The sequence below is a fragment of the Haliotis rufescens genome, unplaced genomic scaffold, assembly GCF_023055435.1.
Source record: "Haliotis rufescens isolate VD_foot unplaced genomic scaffold, xgHalRufe1.0.p SCAF_8, whole genome shotgun sequence".
NCBI classification, from domain to species: Eukaryota; Metazoa; Mollusca; class Gastropoda; order Lepetellida; family Haliotidae; genus Haliotis; species Haliotis rufescens.
In genome coordinates, this window is record NW_025964372.1 from 9,632,262 (window position 1) to 9,658,369 (window position 26,108).

The 26,108-nt window shown below is 44.5% G+C and overlaps 1 protein-coding gene across 1 annotated transcript in view; it reads right to left on the reverse strand.

Annotated features, from left to right (window-relative positions):
- The window catches only part of LOC124123941 (sushi, von Willebrand factor type A, EGF and pentraxin domain-containing protein 1-like), a 68,783-nt gene that overhangs the window by 3,950 nt on the left and 38,725 nt on the right, over window positions 1–26,108 (reverse strand). Inside the window, exons 10-13 of the mRNA XM_046487145.2 lie at window positions 25,763–25,922; window positions 20,522–20,655; window positions 8,863–9,007; window positions 890–999 (exon numbers count right to left, since the gene is read on the reverse strand). Coding sequence (XP_046343101.2) covers window positions 906–999; window positions 8,863–9,007; window positions 20,522–20,655; window positions 25,763–25,922 — 533 coding nt within the window. The 3' untranslated portion in view covers window positions 890–905. The remainder of the gene's footprint in view (window positions 1–889; window positions 1,000–8,862; window positions 9,008–20,521; window positions 20,656–25,762; window positions 25,923–26,108) is intronic.

The window sequence follows — 26,108 nt, forward strand, 5'->3', positions numbered from 1 at the left end:
CCCAACTTTTGACCGCGGAGTTGTTCCAACATGACAACGCTCGGCCCCTTAATTTCCTTTTTAATGAGAACATCAATGTCCTTCCATGGGCGTCCAAATCGCCTGATCTCGAACCGGTTGAACATTTGTGGGACGAACTTGATCGACGCGTCCGTCAACGTCACCAGCGTCCCCACACACTGGCACAACTCGCCAACGCCTTACAGGAGGAATGGCGAAGAATTCCCCACGAAAAAATCCGATGACTTGTGCAATCTGTGCCAAGGAGGTGTCGAGCAGTGACGGCTGCAAGAGGTGGTGTGACCAGGTACTGACCATGACGCCACCGTGTGGCTACACATGTGCAATGACTGAACTGAATTAATGCTGACAATGACGACAATGCTTTTATCGATCACTGTGTCTAATTTCATTTGATTGTGTTCACGCATATTCTGTGTTGATACTTTTACCTCCGCTTAATAAATAGCCTTATTTTTTAACAATGCGCTGCTTTTTTTTTGAAGAGTGTAAATAGCCTGTTTTTAGACGGTTGCATTGATGATAGAATAAGCATATTAGATTTGTGGCTTGTAGTCGGAATCTCGTAACTTGAAACTATGGTCCTTGTGAGCTTCTAATGAACCAAATATTACTTACCGAATACCTGTCATACCGTGTGGGAGTATATCGACGTTGACGCTGGGGGCGACTCACCTGTAATAAGCTGTTATCCCGGAAGGAGGGCGATGGGTGAACTACACGTTGCTTACCCTTTTTGCGGACACCCTGTGTTATCCCTGTTTTTTAATGATCCATTCATATATTTTTCACCACTATTTTGCATTTTACACCTAATAGAAGTCCGTCGTGTGCGATCGTATCGACGTCAACACAGAGTGCTTCTCACCTGTATTCAGGTCCTATCATGGTATGATGGTGATGAACTTCTCCCCACTGAAGTGCTCTTTCAAGGACAGTGGGGCCTGCAATGTCCCGTTGATATGTAATCGTACTGTCCTGAAAATGTTATTAACAAATGTCATCTCTGTAATATATATATTTCCATGTGACATCAGTCTCAGTTTGAGTACTGCCTAAGATTCCGCCGGTAAATTCTACAACAACATGGCACATTCTTCAGGTGAGTCATATCATATGATGTATAGAAGCAACGGAGCAATTGAACGCTACTAAAAAAATGGCAAAAATAAGAATCGTGTCTTTAGAGAACCGATTTCTGCTTCTGCATTTCAAAATGAGTGTGTTACTCTTGTAAACAAAGACAAATGTGTTTCACAAGAAAATATATACAAGATACAATTTCAGTGGCCATTTAATGTGGAAATATATTAAAGTATGTGAAGTATAGCACAATTTCATTATACTATACTTTCACTGCTACCCATACAAAAACTGAATTTGAATGACTGTTGGAAATTTTAATTTTAATAGAGCCACAAACTCATCTGACTTATGAAGACACTTCAATCATCAACATTATTTTGGTACAAACATCTGTAGCAACATGAAGCAAACATGGTTACAAAAATTCTAGGAAAAAAAAGGATGCGTATTTTTTAACCACTTTTTTGACAATGAGGCTGAGTGCAAATAGTGATGCTGATCAGACCTGGACCTTCTAGAAGTCAGTACGCCCACACACAATGTAAGACCGGTGCCCTTGCAATGACAATAATGTTTAATATTCAAACTGTAAGTGTATCCTGTGTAGGCCTCGGCGGTCAAAGTTATGACTGTTATCACTTTGACCAGCCAAGGGGTAACACTAGTCTAATTGACCAAACGCTAGGCCGACGTCCGTGGACGTGTACAGTTCGGACCTGCTTGAACTTGTTTCGCTATTTCCTCTTACATCACAGGACCATCCCCAGGCGGCCTCATCTAATGCTGCTTGAACGTTTTCTTCATGAGCCCAAGGGATTTCTCTGGCTACCACGGGTAGGCTAGTATACGGTGGACCTACGATATGGTTCACATGACAGCCTTTTCACACCAACTTATGCTATTTCGCTGTAAAGGTGAAAATTCATAATATCGCAAGACAAAATACCAACTACACCCATGTGTAAGCCCCACTACCAAATACACCCACGTGTTAACCCTACTACCAACAACACCCATGTGTTAACCCTACTACCAACTTCATCCATGTGTTATCCCAAATTTCAACAACACCATGTGTTATCCCCACTACCAACAACACCCATGTGTTAACCCTACTACCAACAACACCCATGTGTTATCCCTACTACCAACAACACCCATGTGTTAACCCTACTACGAACTTCATCCATGTGTTATCCCCACTATCAACAACACCATGTTTTGGCCAACTACCAACAACACACATGTGTTATCCCTACTACCAACAACCCCCATGTGTTATCCCCACTACCAACAACACACATGTGTTATCACCACTACCAACTACACCCATGTGTTATCCCCACTACCAACAACACACATGTGTTATCCCCACTACCAACTACACCCATGTGTTATCCCCACTACAAACTACACCCATGTGTTATCCCCACTACCAACTACCAACTGTGTTATCCCCACTACCAATTACATGCATGTGTTATCCCCACTACCAACTACACCCATGTGTTATCCCCACTACCAACAACACACATGTGTTAGCCCAACTACCAACAGCACACATGTGTTATCCCCACTACCAACAACACACATGTGTTTTCCCCACTACCAACTACACCCATGTGTTATCCCCACTACCAACAACCCCCATGTGTTATCCCCACTACCAACAACCCCCATGTGTTATCCCCACTACCAACAACCCCCATGTGTTATCCCCACTACCAAATACACCCATGTGTTATCCCCACTACCAACAACCCCCATGTGTTATCCCCACTACCAACAACACACATGTGTTATCCCTACTACCAACAACACACATGTGTTATCCCCACTACCAACTACACCCATGTCATATCCCCAATACCAACTACCAACTGTGTTATCCCCACTACCAATTACATGCATGTGTTATCCCCACTACCAACAACACCCATGTGTTATCCCCACTACCAAAAACACCCATGTGTTATCCCCACTACCAACTACACCCATGTGTTATCCCCACTACCAATTACATGCATGTTTTTATCCCCACTACCAACAACACACATGTGTTATCCCCACTATCAACAACACCCATTTGTTAGCCCAACTACCAACTACATCCACGTGCTAGCTCCACTACCAACTACACCCTTGCGCTAGCCACACTACCAACTGCACCCATGTGTTAGACACACTACCAACAACACCAATGTGTCAGCCCCACTACCAACTACATCCACGTGCTAGCTCCACTACCAACTACACCCTTGCGCTAGCCTCACTACCAACAACACCCATGTGTCAGCCCCATCACCAACTACACCCATGTGTTAGCCCAACTACCAACTACCCCCATGTGTTAGCCATACTACCAACTACGTCCATGTGCTAGCCACACTACCAACTACACCCATGTGAAAGCCCAACTACCAACTACACCCCTGTGTTAGTCATACTACCAACTACGTCCATGTGTTATCCCCACTACCAATAACATGCATGTGTTATCCCCACTACCAACTACACCCATGTGTTAGCCCCACTACCAACTACACCCATGTGTTAGCCCCACTACCAACTACACCCATGTGCTAGCCATACTACCAACTACACCCATGTGCTAGCCACACTACCAACTACACCCATGTGCTAGCCATACTACCAACTACACCAATGTGTCAGCCACACTACCAACTACATCTACGTGCTAGCCCCACTACCAACTACGTCCATGTGCTAGCCACACTACCAACTACACTCATGTGTTAGCCTCACTACCAACAACACCCATGTGCTAGCCACACTACCAACAACACACTTGTGTTATCCAAACTACCAACTCAACCATGTGTTAGCCATACTACCAACTACACCCATGTGCTAGCCTCACTACCAACTACACCCATGTGCTAGCCACACTACCAACTACACCCATGTGCTAGCCACACTACCAACTACACCCATGTGTCAGCCACACTACCAACTACATCTACGTGCTAGCCCCACTACCAACTACGTCCATGTGTCAGCCACACTACCAACTACATCTACGTGCTAGCCCCACTACCAACTACGTCCATGTGTCAGCCACACTACCAACTACATCTACGTGCTAGCCACACTACCAACTACACCCATGTGTCAGCCACACTACCAACTACATCTACGTGCTAGCCCCACTACCAACTACGTCCATGTGCTAGCCATACTACCAACTACACCCATGTGTCAGCCACACTACCAACTACATCTACGTGCTAGCCCCACTACCAACTACGTCCATGTGCTAGCCACACTACCAACTACACTCATGTGTTAGCCTCACTACCAACAACACCCATGTGCTAGCCACACTACCAACAACACACTTGTGTTATCCAAACTACCAACTCAACCATGTGTTAGCCATACTACCAACTACACCCATGTGCTAGCCTCACTACCAACAACACCCATGTGCTAGCCACACTACCAACTACACCCATGTGTCAGCCACACTACCAACTCCATCTACGTGCTAGCCCCACTACCAACTACGTCCATGTGCTAGTCACACTACCAACTACACTCATGTGTTAGCCTCACTACCAACAACACCCATGTGCTAGCCACACTACCAACAACACACTTGTGTTATCCAAACTACCAACTACACCCATGTGTTAGCCATACTACCAACTACACCCATGTGCTAGCCACACTACCAACTACACCCATGTGTCAGCCACACTACCAACTACATCTACGTGCTAGCCCCACTACCAACTGCTTCCATGTGCTAGCCATACTACCAACTACACCCATGTGAAAGCCCCACTACCAACTACACCCATGTGTTAGCCACACTACCAACCTACGTCCATGTGAAAGCCCCACTACCAACTACACCCATGTGTTAGCCACACTACCAACAACTCCCATGTGTTATCCCCACTACCAACTACACCCATGTGTCAGCCACACTACCAACTACACCCATGTGAAAGCCACACTACCAACTACACCCATGTGTTAGCCACACTACCAACAACTCCCATGTGCTAGCCACACTACCAACTACACCCATGTGAAAGCCCAACTACCAACTACACCCCTGTGTTAGTCATACTACCAACTACGTCCATGTGTTATCCCCACTACCAATAACATGCATGTGTTATCCCCACTACCAACTACACCCATGTGTTAGCCCCACTACCAACTACACCCATGTGTTATCCCCACTACCAACTACACCCATGTGCTAGCCATACTACCAAATACACCCATGTGCTAGCCACACTACCAACAACACCCATGTGCTAGCCATACTACCAACTACACCCATGTGTCAGCCACACTACCAACTACATCTACGTGCTAGCCCCACTACCAACTACGTCCATGTGCTAGCCACACTACCAACTACACCCCTGTGTTAGCCTCACTACCAACAACACCCATGTGCTAGCCACACTACCAACAACACACTTGTGTTATCCAAACTACCAACTCAACCATGTGTTAGCCATACTACCAACTACACCCATGTGCTAGCCCCACTACCAACTACACCCATGTGCTAGCCATACTACCAACTACACCCATGTGCTAGCCACACTACCAACTACACCCATGTGCTAGCCATACTACCAACTACACCCATGTGTCAGCCACACTACCAACTACATCTACGTGCTAGCCCCACTACCAACAACATCCATGTGAAAGCCCCACTACCAACTACACCCATGTGTTATCCCCACTACCAACTACACCCATGTGTCAGCCACACTACCAACAACACACTTGTGTTATCCAAACTACCAACTCAACCATGTGTTAGCCATACTACCAACTACACCCATGTGCTAGCCTCACTACCAACTACGTCCATGTGCTAGTCACACTACCAACTACACTCATGTGTTAGCCTCACTACCAACAACACCCATGTGCTAGCCACACTACCAACAACACACTTGTGTTATCCAAACTACCAACTACACCCATGTGTTAGCCATACTACCAACTACACCCATGTGCTAGCCACACTACCAACTACACCCATGTGTCAGCCACACTACCAACTACATCTACGTGCTAGCCCCACTACCAACTGCGTCCATGTGCTAGCCATACTACCAACTACACCCATGTGAAAGCCCCACTACCAACTACACCCATGTGTTAGCCACACTACCAACCTACGTCCATGTGAAAGCCCCACTACCAACTACACCCATGTGTTAGCCACACTACCAACAACTCCCATGTGCTAGCCACACTACCAACTACACCCATGTGAAAGCCCAACTACCAACTACACCCCTGTGTTAGTCATACTACCAACTACGTCCATGTGTTATCCCCACTACCAATAACATGCATGTGTTATCCCCACTACCAACTACACCCATGTGTTAGCCCCACTACCAACTACACCCATGTGTTATCCCCACTACCAACTACACCCATGTGCTAGCCATACTACCAACTACACCCATGTGCTAGCCACACTACCAACTACACCCATGTGCTAGCCATACTACCAACTACACCAATGTGTCAGCCACACTACCAACTACATCTACGTGCTAGCCCCACTACCAACTACGTCCATGTGCTAGCCACACTACCAACTACACTCATGTGTTAGCCTCACTACCAACAACACCCATGTGCTAGCCACACTACCAACAACACACTTGTGTTATCCAAACTACCAACTCAACCATGTGTTAGCCATACTACCAACTACACCCATGTGCTAGCCCCACTACCAACTACACCCATGTGCTAGCCATACTACCAACTACACCCATGTGCTAGCCACACTACCAACTACACCCATGTGCTAGCCATACTACCAACTACACCCATGTGTCAGCCACACTACCAACTACACCCATGTGAAAGCCCCACTACCAACTACACCCATGTGTTATCCCCACTACCAACTACACCCATGTGTCAGCCACACTACCAACTACACCCATGTGAAAGCCCCACTACCAACTACACCCATGTGTTAGCCACACTACCAACAACTCCCATGTGTTATCCCCACTACCAACTACGTCCATATGCTAGCCCAACTACCAATTACACCCATGTGCTAGCCACACTACCAACAACACCCATGTGTTAGCCCAACTACCAACTACACCCATGTGTCAGCCATACTACCAACTACACCCATGTGAAAGCCCCACTACCAACAACACCCATGTGAAAGCCCCACTACCAACTACACCCATGTGTTAGCCATACTACCAACTACACCCATGTGTCAGCCATACTACCAACAACACCCATGTGAAAGCCCCACTACCAACAACACCCATGTGAAAGCCCCACTACCAACTACATCCATGTGTTAGCCACACTACCAACCTACGTCCATGTGCTAGCCCCACTACCAACTACATGCATGTGTTATCCCCACTACCAACTACACCCATGTGTCAGCCCCATCACCAACTACACCCATGTGTTAACCCAACTACCAACTACACCCATGTGTTAGCCATACTACCAACTACACCAATGTGTCAGCCCCACTACAAACTACATCTACGTGCTAGCCACACTACCAACTACATCTACGTGCTAGCCCCACTACCAACTACACCCATGTGCTAGCCTCACTACCAACAACACCCATGTGTTAGCCCAACTACCAACTACACCCATGTGTTAGCCCAACTACCAACTACACCCATGTGTTAGCCATACTACCAACTACGTCCATGTGCTAGCCACACTACCAACTACACCCATGTGTTCGCTCCACTACCAACTGCACCCATGTGCTAAATATCATCATGTCATTCTGGAAAACACATATTTGCTGCATATCATATTTCATAATGATACATGCAGGCCTCAGGCGTTTACCACTTTTCTGAATCCCACGAGCATAGGCATGGTGCTGACAAACCTAGAAGCATAATTTTGGCGAACCGGGATTTGAACCCATGATCATAGGTTTCTGGCGAACCCATGGAACGCAACTCTGCACGCATCGTTGCAGTTTGGCAAAACTAAATACATCTTTTCCGATTTACTGCCCACACTAGCGGAGTCATGCATATACAATAAATGCATAATCAGTAGTCTCTCTTACAGATCCCAGCGCACAGCAAATAAAGGTTCACGCTACATTCTCATCCCCCTCTCAGTCCTGGCAGCTGATAACTCATCCCCTTTCACCTCCTGAAATTAAGAGTCTTGACGACTTCTTCACAGAATTATCTATATTTAAACTTATACATAACTATAAGTATTCTGGTCTGAGTCAGCTGGTGTCAGTATTCATGCGCAGCCAAGCAGAGAGACATTCTCCGTCTGATGAGCTCTTCTAACTGTAACGGATCTGGCTATTCTACAACAATAGAGGGGGCGGTCACGCCGAAGACCGTGGTTCAATTCTGGACATCGGTACAATGTGTGAGGTACATTTTTGGTGTAAAGCGGGATAAAACCGTACTCACTCACTCACTGCAACAATAGATACATGTGGAGTGGGTGAGTGGCTGGTATAACGCCGCTTTGTATTCCAGTTATATCACGGCGTGTCAGTTTGATGTGGGAGGAAAGCCCAAAGTACATTAGGTCGAAGACTTTTACCACTTTGGTGAAACCCTCGAGTACAGGTATGGTGCTGACAAACCTAGAAACATAGACGGGGCGAATTGGGATTCGAACCTACGATCATAGGTTTAGGCGTGCCCATGGGACGCACAGCGAATACCGGAGCCTTAAACGACTGTATTGTCTCACGTGTCATTGGTGCAGCTAACAAACACCATGTCGCGGAACGTCTTTATGCTGTCACAGATGTTGTCGAACTGGCTGAGGGTGTTGTTGTGGTCGTGGTTGTCGTCACTGTACTTCACCTCGTCGTTCACGCTCCAGTACATCCGCTCTGAAGCCACAACGTGCAGAACACATTCATGTAGCTCCTATATCTGTCTATTTGTGAATGAATATATAACTATAGGTAAAACAAAATACTAAAACCTACCCTGTAAAAAACTGTGTTTAGATCCTTAACACAAACCTTAACACGTTACTTGTCCCATTATTTCAACACGTCTAAAACTGTTCAGTATTGTGTTTAGCGAACGTATTTGAAAAGTGGTTAACACCCCGATCCCCCTTGAAATTCATTGTCGTTCATTCATGGGGGCGCGCTCTTTACGTTTAATGGGCATGTTTGTGTGTTAGGGGAGGGGAGACTTGAGAAAGTTAAGGGTCCATCACAGTAATCAGGTGTATACTTTCGTTGTCAGCATCCTGAGTGAGTTAACTGACTTCAAAAGTCCAGTTTCCACCCTTGCCGAACTAGGCTGGAATTCCTGGGCTCGATCGAAGCGCCACCAGTGGCTATTACGAGTTATGTCCCTTCTATGCCTCTCCTATGGACCAATCAGATTCCAACTCTCGTATCACTTGCATTTGTTTCAAACAAAATGGCGGCGCCAAGTTGATCGATAATCAAGATCTATATTGTGATAAAACGGATCTTACATCGCGATGTGCATCAAATCACGTGAGCACCTTGATTAAAAACATGAAACGATTTTCAAAAGTATCTGTGACTCTGAATTGGTAGTGCACATGCAGTGCAAATCCTGCAATCGACCGAAATCTGCATGACACTTTACGAACCGGATTTCGATTTCATTGCGCGATTTTGATTCGACTATGCATAGACTCGTTAGTCCAGCCGAAATCTAACTACCTCATACTAGCCTTGTTCGGCATGGTAGGAAACTGGACTTTTATAGTCAGTTTACTCACTTGCCAATGGAAGCTGTTGTGGTATGTGTGTCTGTGAATCTTATTTGCGTATGTATTGTCTACATAAATTATACCTCCTAATGCCCAATGATATGCACCTTATTTAACAATGTATAAATTCTAACCATTTTTAGATTATGGGGAAATTGTGTTTTGTCTGTGAGACTATAGCTCATTTCATGTGTAATAGACCCAAAACGTGTTTAGACAGAACACACCAAATGTGTATTCCGTTTAGGATTCCTTCAGAACACACTTTTACATTGTTACTTAGTGAACACGTGTATGATATCAAGAAGCCACATTGTTGCAACAAATGAACGTATTTTTTTATTTTAAAAATAAGTAAGTACTGCTTTCTTATAAATGGGCATTATTGAAACAGACCGTCAGAACAAAGTACATGATTCCCAATTAAATATTTAAGAATTGACTTTCACTTTGTGTGAGTTCATTGGAGTATCAACCTTCAGAGAGTGATGGCCAAACTGTATGAACGTCGGATACAATTTTTATCACAATTTCTTACCTCAAAGGATGTAGGCTAAGATCTAAACACAATTTAATTTAGTACGTGTGACTTCATACACTGACAGCCATACAACAACCAGATATATTGCGGAGTAAAATAGTTCCCCAAAAGAGAGGTGACATGAGCGTATGGATGCACAACTTGTTCTTCAGAAACATCTTACGCAGCACATGTGTTCAAATCATATCCTCATTTGATGAGAAAGTTCTGTGAATAACTACCTCAGTAAGTCAGTCACAATGACAGCGCGTCGTAATACATTTACATCAAGTACAAGACGTCAAAATCGCCGACACGATAAACGTGACGGGAGAGATTTCCGAAGTTGTTAATGAACCTGTGGCGGTTACATGTGTTAGTCATCACTGATCAACTGGCTGATCATTGAAAGGTGAATAAAGATGCGTCAGACAGACACTAAGGTAAATTCATAGATTGCTGGAGCCTAAATAAATGCAATAACACGTGACCAATTCAGCTAATCAAAATACAGGAATTTCAATGAACACAACGAAAATTTAATTATTGTGTGTTGAATGTATCATTGCATTCTTCTGTAAGATTATACTAAGTGCGGACCTTAGCTTCTGAGAGAAGTAATCGGCTTTTGTTGTGCTGCTAGCAGCGAGAGGTCATACTGAAATACGAGGGGTGTTCATGAAAGATTTCCCCTAAACCTCTTAGGGTTATCATGTTTGGTTGAAATTTCACATGTGTAATGATACATGTATCTATGGGTTATGTCTGAATTTGCAGCACCGAACTATTAATCTTACCACTATTACAGGTGTTATGATCGAGTAGGGTGTGACAATGGAGGCAGTAGAATACCGAGCAGTGATTAGATTTTTATATTTGAAAGGTCGCACACAAAAAGAAACTTTCGATGAAATGAAAGCAACTTAGTGGGAAGATGCCCCATCATATGACGTTGTTAAACACTGACATCGCCAGTTCAAGTGTGGTCGGACATCTGTGGAAACAGCTGCCATTCCTGGTCGCCCCCATTGATGAGGTCACTATCCATCAAGTGGAGACCGCCATTTTGGCAGACCGACGTATAACTGTTCGTCCACTAGGTCCATCGGAAGTGGGTCAGGGGAAATCTTTAATGAACACCCCTCGTATGTGGAATTGAGAGAGTAGATACTGTGAGAGGTGATATCGAGAGAGGTGATATTGAGAGAGATGATACTGAAACATGTTGTACTGAGAGAGTAGATACTGAGAGAGGTGATATCGAGAGAGGGATAATATTGAGAGAGGTGATGTTGAGAGAGGTGATATTGAGAGTGGGATAATATTGAGAGAGGTGATGTTGAGAGAGGTGATATTGAGGGATGTGATATTGAGAGACGTGATACTCAGAGGGATAATATTGAGAGAGGTGATGTTGAGAGAGGTGATATTGAGAGAGGTTTTACTGAAACATGTGGTACTGAGAGAGTAGATACTGAGAGAGGTTTTACTGAGGGAGGTGATCTTGAGCTCCTCGAGAGAGGTGATATTGGGATGGGAGATGTGAGGTGAAGTTTGGTTTAACGTCGCGTCCAAGATTATTGTACTTATATAGCGACGTGCATGCGTGCGTGCGTGCGTGTGTGGCTGCTTGTACTAGTCCGGACTGATGCCAATTTATAGTGCTAGCTCACTGAGATGCCATACCGCAGTTTAACATGAATATCCCACTCAGACACAGTATACTCACTCCGAACCGACCAGTCCTTGTATTAGCCCCGAAATGCCGAGCGCCAAACAGGGTAACAACAAGTACCATCCTTTAATGTCTTTTGGTTTGACGCGGCCGGGGATCGAACCCAGGACCTTCCGCTCTCGATATTGGCAGAGGTGATATTGAGAGAAGTGATATTGAGAGAGGTGATATTGAGGAAGATGATATTTAGAGTGGTGATACTTGAAGATGTGGTACTGAGTGAGTAGATACTGAGAGAGGTGATATTGAGAGAAGTGATATTGAGAGTAAGTGAGTGAGTGAGTTGGGTTTAACGCCGCTTTTAAAAGTATTCCAGTTATATCACGGCGTGTCAGCTTAATGTGGGAGGAAAGCCCGAAGTGATGCAGGTCTCAGACGTTTACCACTTCGGTGAAACCCACGAGCACGGGTATGGTGCTGACAAACCTAGAAACATAATCGGGGAGAACCGGGATTCGAACCAACACTCATAAGTTTCTGGCCTGCCCAAGGGAGGTGATATTGAGAGAGGTGATATTGAGAGAGTTGACACTGAAAGTTGTGGTACTGAGAGAATAGACAGGGAGTAAGGTGATATTGAGAGAGGTGATATTGAGAGAAGTGATATTGAGTGAGTAGACAGTGAGGAGGGTTACACTCAGAGAGGTGACATTGAGAGAGTAGACAGTGAGGGAGAATATATTTAGAGAGCAGATAAGGAGGGAGGTGATAATGAGAAAGGTGAAACTGAGAGAGTAGACAGGGAGTGAGGTGATATTAAGAGAAGTGATATTGAGAGAAGTGATATTGAGAGAGGTGATATTTAGAGTGGTGATACTGAAAGATGTGGTACTGAGAGAGTAGATATTGAGAGAGGTGATATTGAGAGAGTAGACAGGGAGGGAGGTGATATTGAGAGAGGTGATACTGAGAAAGTAGACAGTGAGGGAGGTGATATTAAAAGAGGTGATATTGAGAGAGTAGACAGGGAGTGAGGTGATATTGAGAGAGGTGATATTGAGAGAGTAGACAGGGAGTGAGGTGATATTGAGAGAGGTGATACTGAGAGCGTAGACAGTGAGGGAGGTGATATTGAGAGAGTAGACAGTGAGGGAGGTGATATTGAGAGAGTAGACAGGGAGGGAGGTGATATTGAAAAAGTAGACAGTGAGAGAGGTGATATTGAGAGAGTAGACAGTGAGGTAGGTGATATTGAGAGAGGTGATACTAAGAGAGTAGACAGTGAGAGCGGTGATATTGAGACAGAAAACAGTGAGGAGGGTGACACTGAGAGAGTAGACAGTTAGGGAGGTGATATTGAGAGAGTAGACAGTGAGGGAGGTGAGTGTGGTGATATTGAGAGAGTAGACAGTGAGGGAGGTGATACTGAGAGAGTAGACAGGGAGTGAGGTGGTATTGAGAGTATAGACAGTGAGGGAGGTGATATTGATAGAGGTGATACTGAGAGAGTAGACAGTGAGGGAGGTGATATTGAGAGAGGTGATACTGAGAGAGCAGACAGTGAATAAGGTGATATTAAGAGAGGTGATATTGAGAGAGTAGACAGGGAGTGAGGTAATATTAAGAGAGGTTATATTGAGAGAAGTGATATTGAGAGAGGTGATATTTAGAGTGGTGATACAAAGATGAGGTACTGAGAGAGGTGATTTTGAGAGGTGATACTGAGAGAGTAGACAGGGAGTGAGGTGATATTAAGAGAAGTGATATTAAGAGAAGTGATATTGAGAGAAGTGAAATTGAGAGAGGTGATATTTAGAGTGGTGATACTGAAAGATGTGGTACTGAGCGAGTAGATACTGAGAGAGATGATATTGAGAGAGGTTATATTGAGAGAGTAGACAGTAGGAGCGGTGATATTGAGAGTAGACAGTGAGGAGGTTTACACTGAGAGAGTCGACATTGAGAGAGTATACAGTGAGGGAGGTGATATTAAGAGAGTAGACAGTAAGGGAGGTGATATTGAGAGAGAAGACGGTTAGTAAGGTGATATTGAGAGAGGTGATACTGAGAGAGTAGACAGTGAGGAGGGTGACACTGAGACAGCTGATATTGAAAGTGTAGACAGTGAGAGAGGTGATATTGAGAAAGTAGACAGCGAGGGAGGTGATATTGAGAGAGTAGACAGTGAGAGGGGTGATATTGAGAGAGTAGACGGTGAGGAAGGTGATATTGAGAGAGGTGATACTGAGACAGTAGACAGAAAGGGAGGTGATATTGAGAGGGTAGACAGTGAGGGAGGTGATATTGAGAGAGTAGACAGTGAAGGAGGTTATATTGAGAGAGGTGATATTGAGAGAAATGATATTGAGAAAGAAGACCGTGAGGGAGGTGATATTGAGAGAGTAGACAGTGAGGGAGGTGATATTGAGAGAGTAGACAGTGAAGGAGGTGATATTGAGAGAGTAGACTGTGAGGGAGGTGAGAGGTGATATTGAATGAGTAGACACTAAGAGAGGTGATATTGAAAGTGTAGACAGTGAGAGGGGTGATATTAAGAGAGGTGATATTGAGAAAGTAGACAGTGAGGGAGGTGATATTGAGTGAGTAGACAGTGAGGGAGGTGATATTGAGGGAGTAGACGGTGAGGAAGGTGATATTGAGAGAGGTGATACTGAGACAGTAGACAGTGAGGGAGGTGATATTGAGAGAGTAGACAGGGAGGGAGGTGATATTGAGAGAGGTTATATTGAGAGAGTAGACAGTTAGGGAGGTGATATTGAGAGAGTAGACAGTGAAGGAGGTTATATTGAGAGAGGTGATATTGAGAGAAATGATATTGAGAAAGTAGACAGTAAGGGAGGTGATATTGAGAGAGTAGACAGTGAGGGAGGTGATATTGAGAGAGTAGACAGTGAAGGAGGTGATATTGAGAGAGTAGACTGTGAGGGAGGTGAGAGGTGATATTGAGTGAGTAGACAGTGAGGGAGGTGATATTGAGGGAGATGATATTGAGAAAGTAGACATTGAGGGAGGTGATATTGAGAGAGTAGACAGTGAGGGAGGTTATATTGAGGGAGATGATATTGAGACAGTAGGCGGTGAGGGAGGTGATATTGAGAGAGTAGACACTGAAAGAGGTGACATTGAGAGAGTAGACAGTGAGAGAGGTGATATCGAGAGAGGTGATACTGAGAGAGTAGACAGTTAGGGAGGTGATATTGAGAGAGTAGACAGTGAGGTAGGTGAGTGTGGTGATATTGAGAGAGTAGACAGTGAGGGAGGTTATATTGAGAGGGTAGACAGGGAGTGGGGTGATATTGAGAGAGTAGACAGTGAGGGAGGTGATATTGAGAGAGTAGACAGGGAGTGAGGTGGTATTGAGAGAATAGACAGTGAGGGAGATGATATTGAGAGAAGTGCTACTGAGAGAGTAGACAGTGATGGAGGTGATATTGAGAGAGGTGATATTGAGAGATTAGACAGGGAGTGAGGTAATATTAAGAGAGGTTATATTAAGAGAGGTTATATTGAGAGAAGTGATATTAAGAGTGGTGATACAAAGATGAGGTACTGAGAGAGGTGATTTTGAGAGGTGATATTTAGAGTTGTGATACTGAAAGATGTGGTACTGAGAGAGGTGATTTTGAGAGGTGATATTTAGAGTTGTGATACTGAAAGATGTGGTACTGAGCGAGTAGATACTGAGAGAGGTGATATTGAGAGAGGTTATATTGAGAGAGTAGACAGTGAGGGAGGTGATATTGAGAGAGTAGACAGTGAAGGAGGTGATATTGAGAGAGTAGACTGTGAGGGAGGTGAGAGGTGATATTGAGTGAGTAGACACTAAGAGAGGTGATATTGAAAGTGTAGACAGTGAGAGAGGTGATATTAAGAGAGGTGATATTGAGAAAGTAGACAGTGAGGGAGGTGATATTAAGAGAGGTGATATTGAGAGAGTAAACAGGGAGTGAGGTGATATTAAGAGAGGTGATATTGAGAGAAGTGATATTTAGAGTGGTGATACAAAGATGAGGTACGGAGGGAAGTGATTTTGAGAGGTGATACTGAAAGAGTAGACAGGGAGTGAGGTGATATTAAGAGAAGTGATATTGAGAGAAGTGATATTGAGAAAGGGGATATTTAGAGTGGTGATACTGAAAGATGTGGTACTGAGAGAGTAGATACTGAGAGAGGTGATATTGAGAGAGGTTATATTGAGAAAGTAGACAGTGGGAGCGGTGATATTGAGAGAGTAGACAGTGAGGGAGGGTTACACTGAGAGGGGTGACATTGATAAAGTAGACAGTGAGAGAGGTGATATTGAGAGATTAGACAGTGAGGTAGGTGATATTAAGAGAGTAGAAAGTGAGGGAGGTGATATTGAGAGCGTAGACTGTGAGGGAGGTGATATTGAGAGTAGACAGTGAGAGCGCAGATATTGAGAAAGTAGACAGTGAGGAGGGTGACACTGAGAGAGGTGATATTGAAAGTGTAGACAGTGAGAGAGGTGATATTAAGAGAGGTGATATTGAGAAAGTAGACAGTGAGGGAGGTGATACTGAGACAATAGACAGTGAGGGAGGTGATATTGAGAGAGTAGACGGTGAGGGAGGTGATATTGAGAGAGGTGATACTGAGAGAGTAGACAGCGAGGGAGGTGATATTGAGAGGGTAGACAGGGAGGGAGGTGATATTGAGAGAGGTGATATTGAGAGAGTAGACAGTGAGTGAGGTGATATTGAGAGAGGTGACATTGAGAGAGTAGCCAGTGAGAGATGGGATATTGAGAGAGGTGATACTGAGAGAGTAGACAGTGAGGGAGGTGATATTGAGAGAGGTGATATTAAGAGATTAGACAGTGAGAGCGGTGATATTGAGAGAGCAGACAGTGAGGAGTGTGACACTGAGAGAGGTGACATTGAGAGAGTAGCCAGTGAGAGATGGGATATTGAGAGAGGTGATACTGAGAGAGTAGACAGTGAGGGAGGTGATATTGAGAGAGGTGATATTAAGAGATATTGAGTGAGTAGACAGTGAGGGAGGTGATATTGAGGGAGTAGACGGTGAGGAAGGTGATATTGAGAGAGGTGATACTGAGACAGTAGACAGTAAGGGAGGTGATATTGAGAGAGAAGACGGTTAGTAAGGTGATATTGAGAGAGGTGATACTGAGAGAGTAGACAGTGAGGAGGGTGACACTGAGACAGCTGATATTGAAAGTGTAGACAGTGAGAGAGGTGATATTGAGAAAGTAGACAGCGAGGGAGGTGATATTGAGAGAGTAGACAGTGAGAGAGGTGATATTGAGAGAGTAGACGGTGAGGAAGGTGATATTGAGAGAGGTGATACTGAGACAGTAGACAGAAAGGGAGGTGATATTGAGAGGGTAGACAGTGAGGGAGGTGATATTGAGAGAGTAGACAGTGAAGGAGGTTATATTGAGAGAGGTGATATTGAGAGAAATGATATTGAGAAAGAAGACTGTGAGGGAGGTGATATTGAGAGAGTAGACAGTGAGGGAGGTGATATTGAGAGAGTAGACAGTGAAGGAGGTGATATTGAGAGAGTAGACTGTGAGGGAGGTGAGAGGTGATATTGAATGAGTAGACACTAAGAGAGGTGATATTGAAAGTGTAGACAGTGAGAGGGGTGATATTAAGAGAGGTGATATTGAGAAAGTAGACAGTGAGGGAGGTGATATTGAGTGAGTAGACAGTGAGGGAGGTGATATTGAGGGAGTAGACGGTGAGGAAGGTGATATTGAGAGAGGTGATACTGAGACAGTAGACAGTGAGGGAGGTGATATTGAGAGAGTAGACAGGGAGGGAGGTGATATTGAGAGAGGTTATATTGAGAGAGTAGACAGTTAGGGAGGTGATATTGAGAGAGTAGACAGTGAAGGAGGTTATATTGAGAGAGGTGATATTGAGAGAAATGATATTGAGAAAGTAGACAGTAAGGGAGGTGATATTGAGAGAGTAGACAGTGAGGGAGGTGATATTGAGAGAGTAGACAGTGAAGGAGGTGATATTGAGAGAGTAGACTGTGAGGGAGGTGAGAGGTGATATTGAGTGAGTAGACAGTGAGGGAGGTGATATTGAGGGAGATGATATTGAGAAAGTAGACATTGAGGGAGGTGATATTGAGAGAGTAGACAGTGAGGGAGGTTATATTGAGGGAGATGATATTGAGACAGTAGACGGTGAGGGAGGTGATATTGAGAGAGTAGACACTGAAAGAGGTGACATTGAGAGAGTAGACAGTGAGAGAGGTGATATCGAGAGAGGTGATACTGAGAGAGTAGACAGTTAGGGAGGTGATATTGAGAGAGTAGACAGTGAGGTAGGTGAGTGTGGTGATATTGAGAGAGTAGACAGTGAGGGAGGTTATATTGAGAGGGTAGACAGGGAGTGGGGTGATATTGAGAGAGTAGACAGTGAGGGAGGTGATATTGAGAGAGTAGACAGGGAGTGAGGTGGTATTGAGAGAATAGACAGTGAGGGAGATGATATTGAGAGAAGTGCTACTGAGAGAGTAGACAGTGATGGAGGTGATATTGAGAGAGGTGATACTGAGAGAGCAGACAGTGAGGGAGGTGATATTAAGAGAGGTGATATTGAGAGATTAGACAGGGAGTGAGGTAATATTAAGAGAGGTTATATTAAGAGAGGTTATATTGAGAGAAGTGATATTAAGAGTGGTGATACAAAGATGAGGTACTGAGAGAGGTGATTTTGAGAGGTGATATTTAGAGTTGTGATACTGAAAGATGTGGTACTGAGCGAGTAGATACTGAGAGAGGTGATATTGAGAGAGGTTATATTGAGAGAGTAGACAGTGAGGGAGGTGATATTGAGAGAGTAGACAGTGAAGGAGGTGATATTGAGAGAGTAGACTGTGAGGGAGGTGAGAGGTGATATTGAGTGAGTAGACACTAAGAGAGGTGATATTGAAAGTGTAGACATGGAGAGAGGTGATATTAAGAGAGGTGATATTGAGAAAGTAGACAGTGAGGGAGGTGATATTAAGAGAGGTGATATTGAGATAGTAAACAGGGAGTGAGGTGATATTAAGAGAGGTGATATTGAGAGAAGTGATATTTAGAGTGGTGATACAAAGATGAGGTACGGAGGGAAGTGATTTTGAGAGGTGATACTGAAAGAGTAGACAGGGAGTGAGGTGATATTAAGAGAAGTGATATTGAGAGAAGTGATATTGAGAAAGGGGATATTTAGAGTGGTGATACTGAAAGATGTGGTACTGAGAGAGTAGATACTGAGAGAGGTGATATTGAGAGAGGTTATATTGAGAGAGTAGACAGTGGGAGCGGTGATATTGAGAGAGTAGACAGTGAGGGAGGGTTACACTGAGAGGGGTGACATTGATAAAGTAGACAGTGAGGGAGGTGATATTGAGAGATTAGACAGTGAGGTAGGTGATATTAAGAGAGTAGACAGTGAGGGAGGTGATATTGAGAGCGTAGACTGTGAGGGAGGTGATATTGAGAGTAGACAGTGAGAGCGCAGATATTGAGAAAGTAGACAGTGAGGAGGGTGACACTGAGAGAGGTGATATTGAAAGTGTAGACAGTGAGAGAGGTGATATTAAGAGAGGTGATATTGAGAAAGTAGACAGTGAGGGAGGTGATACTGAGACAATAGACAGTGAGGGAGGTGATATTGAGAGAGTAGACGGTGAGGGAGGTGATATTGAGAGAGGTGATACTGAGAGAGTAGACAGCGAGGGAGGTGATATTGAGAGGGTAGACAGGGAGGGAGGTGATATTGAGAGAGGTGATATTGAGAGAGTAGACAGTGAGTGAGGTGATATTGAGAGAGGTGATATTGAGAGAGTAGACAGTGAGGGAGGTGATATTAAGGGAGGTGATATTGAGAGAGTACACAGTGAGGTAGGTGATATTAAGGGAGGTGATATTGAGAGAGTACACAGTGAGGGAGGTGATATTAAGGGAGGTGATATTGAGAGAGTAGACAGTAAAGGGAGGTGATATTAAGGGAGGTGATATTGAGAGAGTAGACAGTGAGAGAGGTGATATTGAGAGAGTAGACGGTGAGGAAGGTGATATTGAGAGAGGTGATACTGAGACAGTAGACAGTAAGGGAGGTGATATTAAGAGAGGTGATATTGAGAGAGTAGACAGTGAATGGGTTGATATTGAGAGAGTAGACAGTGAGGGAGGTGATATTAAGGGAGGTGATATTAAGGGAGTAGACAGTAAGGGAGGTGATATTAAGGGAGGTGATATTGAGAGAGTAGACAGTGAATGGGTTGATATTGAGAGAGTAGACAGTAAGGGAGGTGATATTAAGGGAGGTGATATTGAGAGAGTACACAGTGAGGGAGGTGATATTAAGGTAGGTGATATTGAGACAGGTGACACTGAGAGAGGTGACACTGAGAGACGTGATATACAAGTAGATTCTACCCACTGTTCACGTCAATATGTACAGCCCAGGGTCCAAGATCGCACTTATGCAGCTTGATGACAGTCTCCACACCTTTGCCGTCATACTTCATTCGTTTTATTTGCTTTTCGACGATCCACTCGGCCCAGTATACAAGTCTGCAAAACATGTTTTTGATCATTGTTTTGAGTGGGCTCAACTGAAACGTCACAGTATATTCACTGACAGTAACCCGCAGGACATACAATTACGGTTAAACGTATGCCTCCGTATCATCCATCACCTCGGGATGGTCTCCGCGAAGGATGACCCTCGCCGGCCAACATACGGAATACTTACTGGAGAATTGACTGTAAGAGAACGTGGTACACAAATGTTGTGTTTGATGTCATCGTATTGTTTAAGCAGGTAAACGAAAATGAGTCACTTGCACCAACTCATGCCTACCCTCAAATGTCATTCTCTCAGGTACTGCACGTACTTCGACTTGCGAGTACATTTACAACCATACACTTCGACAATATGACTGGTTATGGATTAAACGATTTACACAATCTTCCAATTATGATGATCTAATGGGGGTAGCGTGTAGCCGTGCGTCTTCATCCTGTTGTCGGCTCCGCGGTGAGAGACTTTCCTGTCGTTTTGGCTTCCCAGTATACCTTACTGCTGTTAGGTGCATGGAAAGATGTGGTGTGAATGTGTAGCAGGGCGTGGAGTCGTCCCACAGCTTGCTGAAGGGGTTTTCCTGTTTGGTCATGAGAACAAGGCGTCCGACCTCGGATCAGAAGATCCATGGTTTGAATTACATACCAAATGATATCAAGAGGATTTGGAAAGTTTATCTTTCATGAATAAATAAATATTCAACAACTGTTTTAAGGAGCTGTCAACGTGAGACTCAACGTAACTAACGAACTACCTGCAAGCAATGGACAATCTTCAAACACTAGACAACCTGCAAGCAATGGACCACCTTCAAACACTAGACCACCTCCAACCAATGGACCACCTTCAAACAATAGACTACCTGCAAGCAATGGACCACCTTCAAACGATAGACTACCTGCAAGCAATGGACCACCTTCAAACACTAGACAACCTGCAAGCAATGGACCACCTTCAAACACTAGACCACCTGCAAGCAATGGACCACCTTCAAACACTAGACAACCTGCAAGCAATGGACCACCTTCAAACACTAGACCACCTCCAAGCAATGGACCACCTTCAAACAATAGACTACCTGCAAGCAATGGACCACCTTCAAACGATAGACTACCTGCAAGCAATGGACCACCTTCAAACACTAGACAACCTGCAAGCAATGGACCACCTTCAAACACTAGACCACCTCCAAGCAATGGACCACCTTCAAACACTAGACAACCTGCAAGCAATGGACCACCTTCAAACACTAGACCACCTCCAAGCAATGGGCCACCTTCAAACACTAGACCACCTCCAAGCAATGGACCACCTTCAAACACTAGACAACCTGCAAGCAATGGACCACCTTCAAACACTAGACTACCTCCAAGCAATGGACCACCTTCAAACACAAGACAACCTGCAAGCAATGGACCACCTTCAAACAATAAACCATCTCCAAGCAATGGACCACCTTCAAACACTAGACTACCTCCAAGTAATGGACCACCTTCAAACACTAGATCATCTCCAACCAATGGACCAGCTTCAAACACTAGACTACCTGCAAGCAATGGACCACCTTCAAACACTGGACTACCTGCAAGCAATGGACCACCTTCAAACACTAGACTACCTGCAAGCAATGGACCACCTTCAAACACTAGACAACCCGCTAGCAATGGACCACCTTCAAACACTAGACCACCTCCAACCAATGGACCAGCTTCAAACACTAGACTACCTGCAAGCAATGGACCACCTTCAAACACTGGACTACCTGCAAGCAATGGACCACCTTCAAACACTAGACTACCTGCAAGCAATGGACCACCTTCAAACGCTGGACTACCTGCAAGCAATGGACCACCTTCAAACACTAGACAACCTGCAAGCAATGGACCACCTTCAAACACTAGACAACCTGCAAGCAATGGACCACCTTCAAACACTAGACCACCTCATAGCAATGGACCACCTTCAAACACTAGACCACCTCCAAGCAATGGACCACCTTCAAACACTAGACAACCTGCAAGCAATGGACCACCTTCAAACACTAGACTACCTGCAAGCAATGGACCAACTTCAAACACTAGACTACCTCCAAGCAATGGACCACCTTCAAACACTAGACTACCTCCAAGCAATGGACCACCTTCAAACACTAGACAACCTGCAAGCAATGGACCACCTTCAAACACTAGACCACCTCCAAGCAATGGACCACCTTCAAACACTAGACCACCTCCAAGCAATGGACCACCTTCAAACACTAGACCACCTGCAAGCAATGGACCACCTTCAAACACTAGACTACCTGCAAGCAATGGACCAACTTCAAACACTAGACTACCTCCAAGCAATGGACCACCTTCAAACACTAGACAACCTGCAAGCAATGGACCACCTTCAAACACTAGACCATCTCCAAGCAATGGACCACCTTCAAACACTAGACTACCTCCAAGCAATGGACCACCTTCAAACACTAGATCATCTCCAACCAATGGACCAGCTTCAAACACTAGACTACCTGCAAGCAATGGACCACCTTCAAACACTGGACTACCTGCAAGCAATGGACCACCTTCAAACACTGGACTACATGCAAGCAATGGACCACCTTCAAACACTAGACAACCCGCTAGCAATGGACCACCTTCAAACACTAGATCATCTCCAACCAATGGACCAGCTTCAAACACTAGACTACCTGCAAGCAATGGACCACCTTCAAACACTGGACTACCTGCAAGCAATGGACCACCTTCAAACAATAGACTACCTGCAAGCAATGGACCACCTTCAAACGCTGGACTACCTGCAAGCAATGGACCACCTTCAAACACTAGACAACCTGCAAGCAATGGACCACCTTCAAACACTAGACTACCTGCAAGCAATGGACCACCTTCAAACACTAGACCACCTCCAACCAATGGACCACCTTCAAACAATAGACTACCTGCAAGCAATGGACCACCTTCAAACACTAGACTACCTGCAAGCAATGGACCACCTTCAAACACTAGACAACCTGCAAACAATTGACCACCTTCAAACACTAGACCACCTGCAAGCAATGGACCACCTTCAAACATTGGACCACCTGCAAGCAATGGACCACCTTCAAACACTTGACCACCTGCAAGCAATGGACCACCTTCAAGCACTAGACCACCTCCAAGCAATGGACCACCTTCAAACACTAGACTACCTGCAAGCAATGGACCACCTTCAAACACTAGACAACATGCAACTATCTGGACTAGTGGACTACCTTCAAGTAGTGGACTACCTTCAAGCACTGGACTATCTTCAAGTACTGGACTACCTTCAAGCACTGGGCTATCTTCAAGTACTGGACTATCTTCAAGTTGTGGATTACCTTCAACTATCTTTAAGAGGTGGACTATGCACTATGCATGCAACTATGGACTATGCATGCAACTATCTGGACTAGTGGACTACCTTCAAGTAGTGGACTACCTTCAAGCACTGGACTATCTTCAAGTACTGGACTTCTTCAAGGACTGGACTATCGTCAAGCACTGGACTATCTCCAAGACCTGGACTATCTTCAAGACCTGGACTATCTTCAAGCACTGGACTACCTTCAAACGCAACGGGGCTATCTTCAAACACCGGACTGCATTTAAGCACTGGACTACATTCACGCATTGGGCAATCTTCAAGCACTGGACCATTTTCAAGCACTGGACCACCGTCAATCATTAGACTATCTTCAAGCACTGGACCACATTCAAGCACTGGACCACATTCAAGCACTGGGTATCGGTACTAGAGGATGTTCTATCGGACATTGATGTTTGTTTGTTTAACGCCGCACTCACCAATATTCCAGGCATGTGCCGGCGGTCTGTAAATAATCGAGCCTGGGTCTCATGTTGAGCACAGTTTTATGTTACAGTATTATGTTACAGTTTGAGTATATAAAATATGTGTATAACAAAACCGATCTTCACTAATCCCCATAGTTTCAACTATTCAACCTGTAGGCTATATCAAACTCAACCAACAGCACACCATCTATCACTAGCCCTATTACGAAAGAGTTCGAGTTGTTTTTCCCCCACCTTGTCAAATTTTGAAACGTACAGGTATCGAATCTACCTTCGAAAATCTTAAATTTAAAGTAGAGAAGTGTTACCTCCAAAACAATTTTGCTTTTTCCAGACCAGTTTTAGTCTACACGAAGTCGTATTGCTCTTGAACAGACTAGCATTGAGGGAAGGATGGCGGCTATCTGCTGGATACCGCCTTAGTTCATGTTGCTGGAAGCAGCCTAGAGCCATACTCACTGACATGCCCATTACTATTGACCATCTTCAAGCACTGGACTATCTCCAAGAGGTGGACTATCTTCAAGCACTGGCCTATCTTCAAGAGGTGGACTATCTTCAAGCACTGGCCTATCTTCAAGAGGTGGACTATCTTCAAGCACTGGCCTATCTTCAAGAGGTGGACTACCTTCAAGCACTGGCCTATCTTCAAGAGGTGGACTATCTTCAAGCACTGGGCTATCTTCAAGAGGTGGACTATCTTCAAACACTGGCCTATCTTCAAGAGGTGGACTATCTTCAAGGGGTGGACTATCTTCAAGAGTGGACTATCTTCAAGTACTGGACTACTTTCAAGCACTGGACTGTCTTCGAGCAGTAGAATACATTCAATTAGTGGACTTTCTTCAAGTAATGGACTACCTTCAAGTACTGGACTATCTGCAAGCAGTGGACTACATTCAAGTAGTGGACTACCTTCAATCACTGGACTGTCTTCAAGCACTGGACTACCTTCAAGCACTGGACTACATTCAAGCACTGGACTACCCTCAAACACTGGACTACCTTCAAGTTGTTGACTACCTTCACGCACTGGACTATCTTCAAACGCTACTTGACTACCTCTTTGTTGTTTTTTAGCTGAAGATCATCTCTTTTATACCCAATGTATTCATGGAAACACTTACTGTGACTTTGCTGACTTATTTGCTGTTATTATCTACTGATTTGCAACGGTTAATACAGTATATAGCTACATTCTGCATGCTATCAATGCATTGCAGATCTCCAGGCAGTAGGATATACTTACCCTGACTTGATATCGATCTCTAAGGCAAGGGGTGTATCCACTACATTAAGGGTTTGTTTCTGACCACCAATTTCAAGTTTCATCAGTTTTGTTTTGTCCCCTCGAATAGCGTAGAACACAAGCTTCTTTTGTCCATCAACGCGAACAAACCCCCCGATGCCTATAAAGCAAGAACACATACAGTATGGAAATCATTTCACATATATATTCTGTGATACACTCAATCAGATGCACCTGTAATCCTTATGAAGTCACGGAGATCGTGTATATCTTAACATGCAGTGTAAGCCGTGGTAATTTAGATAATTTACCCCTGCACTAACTTCTAAATACTGCCATTAACCCC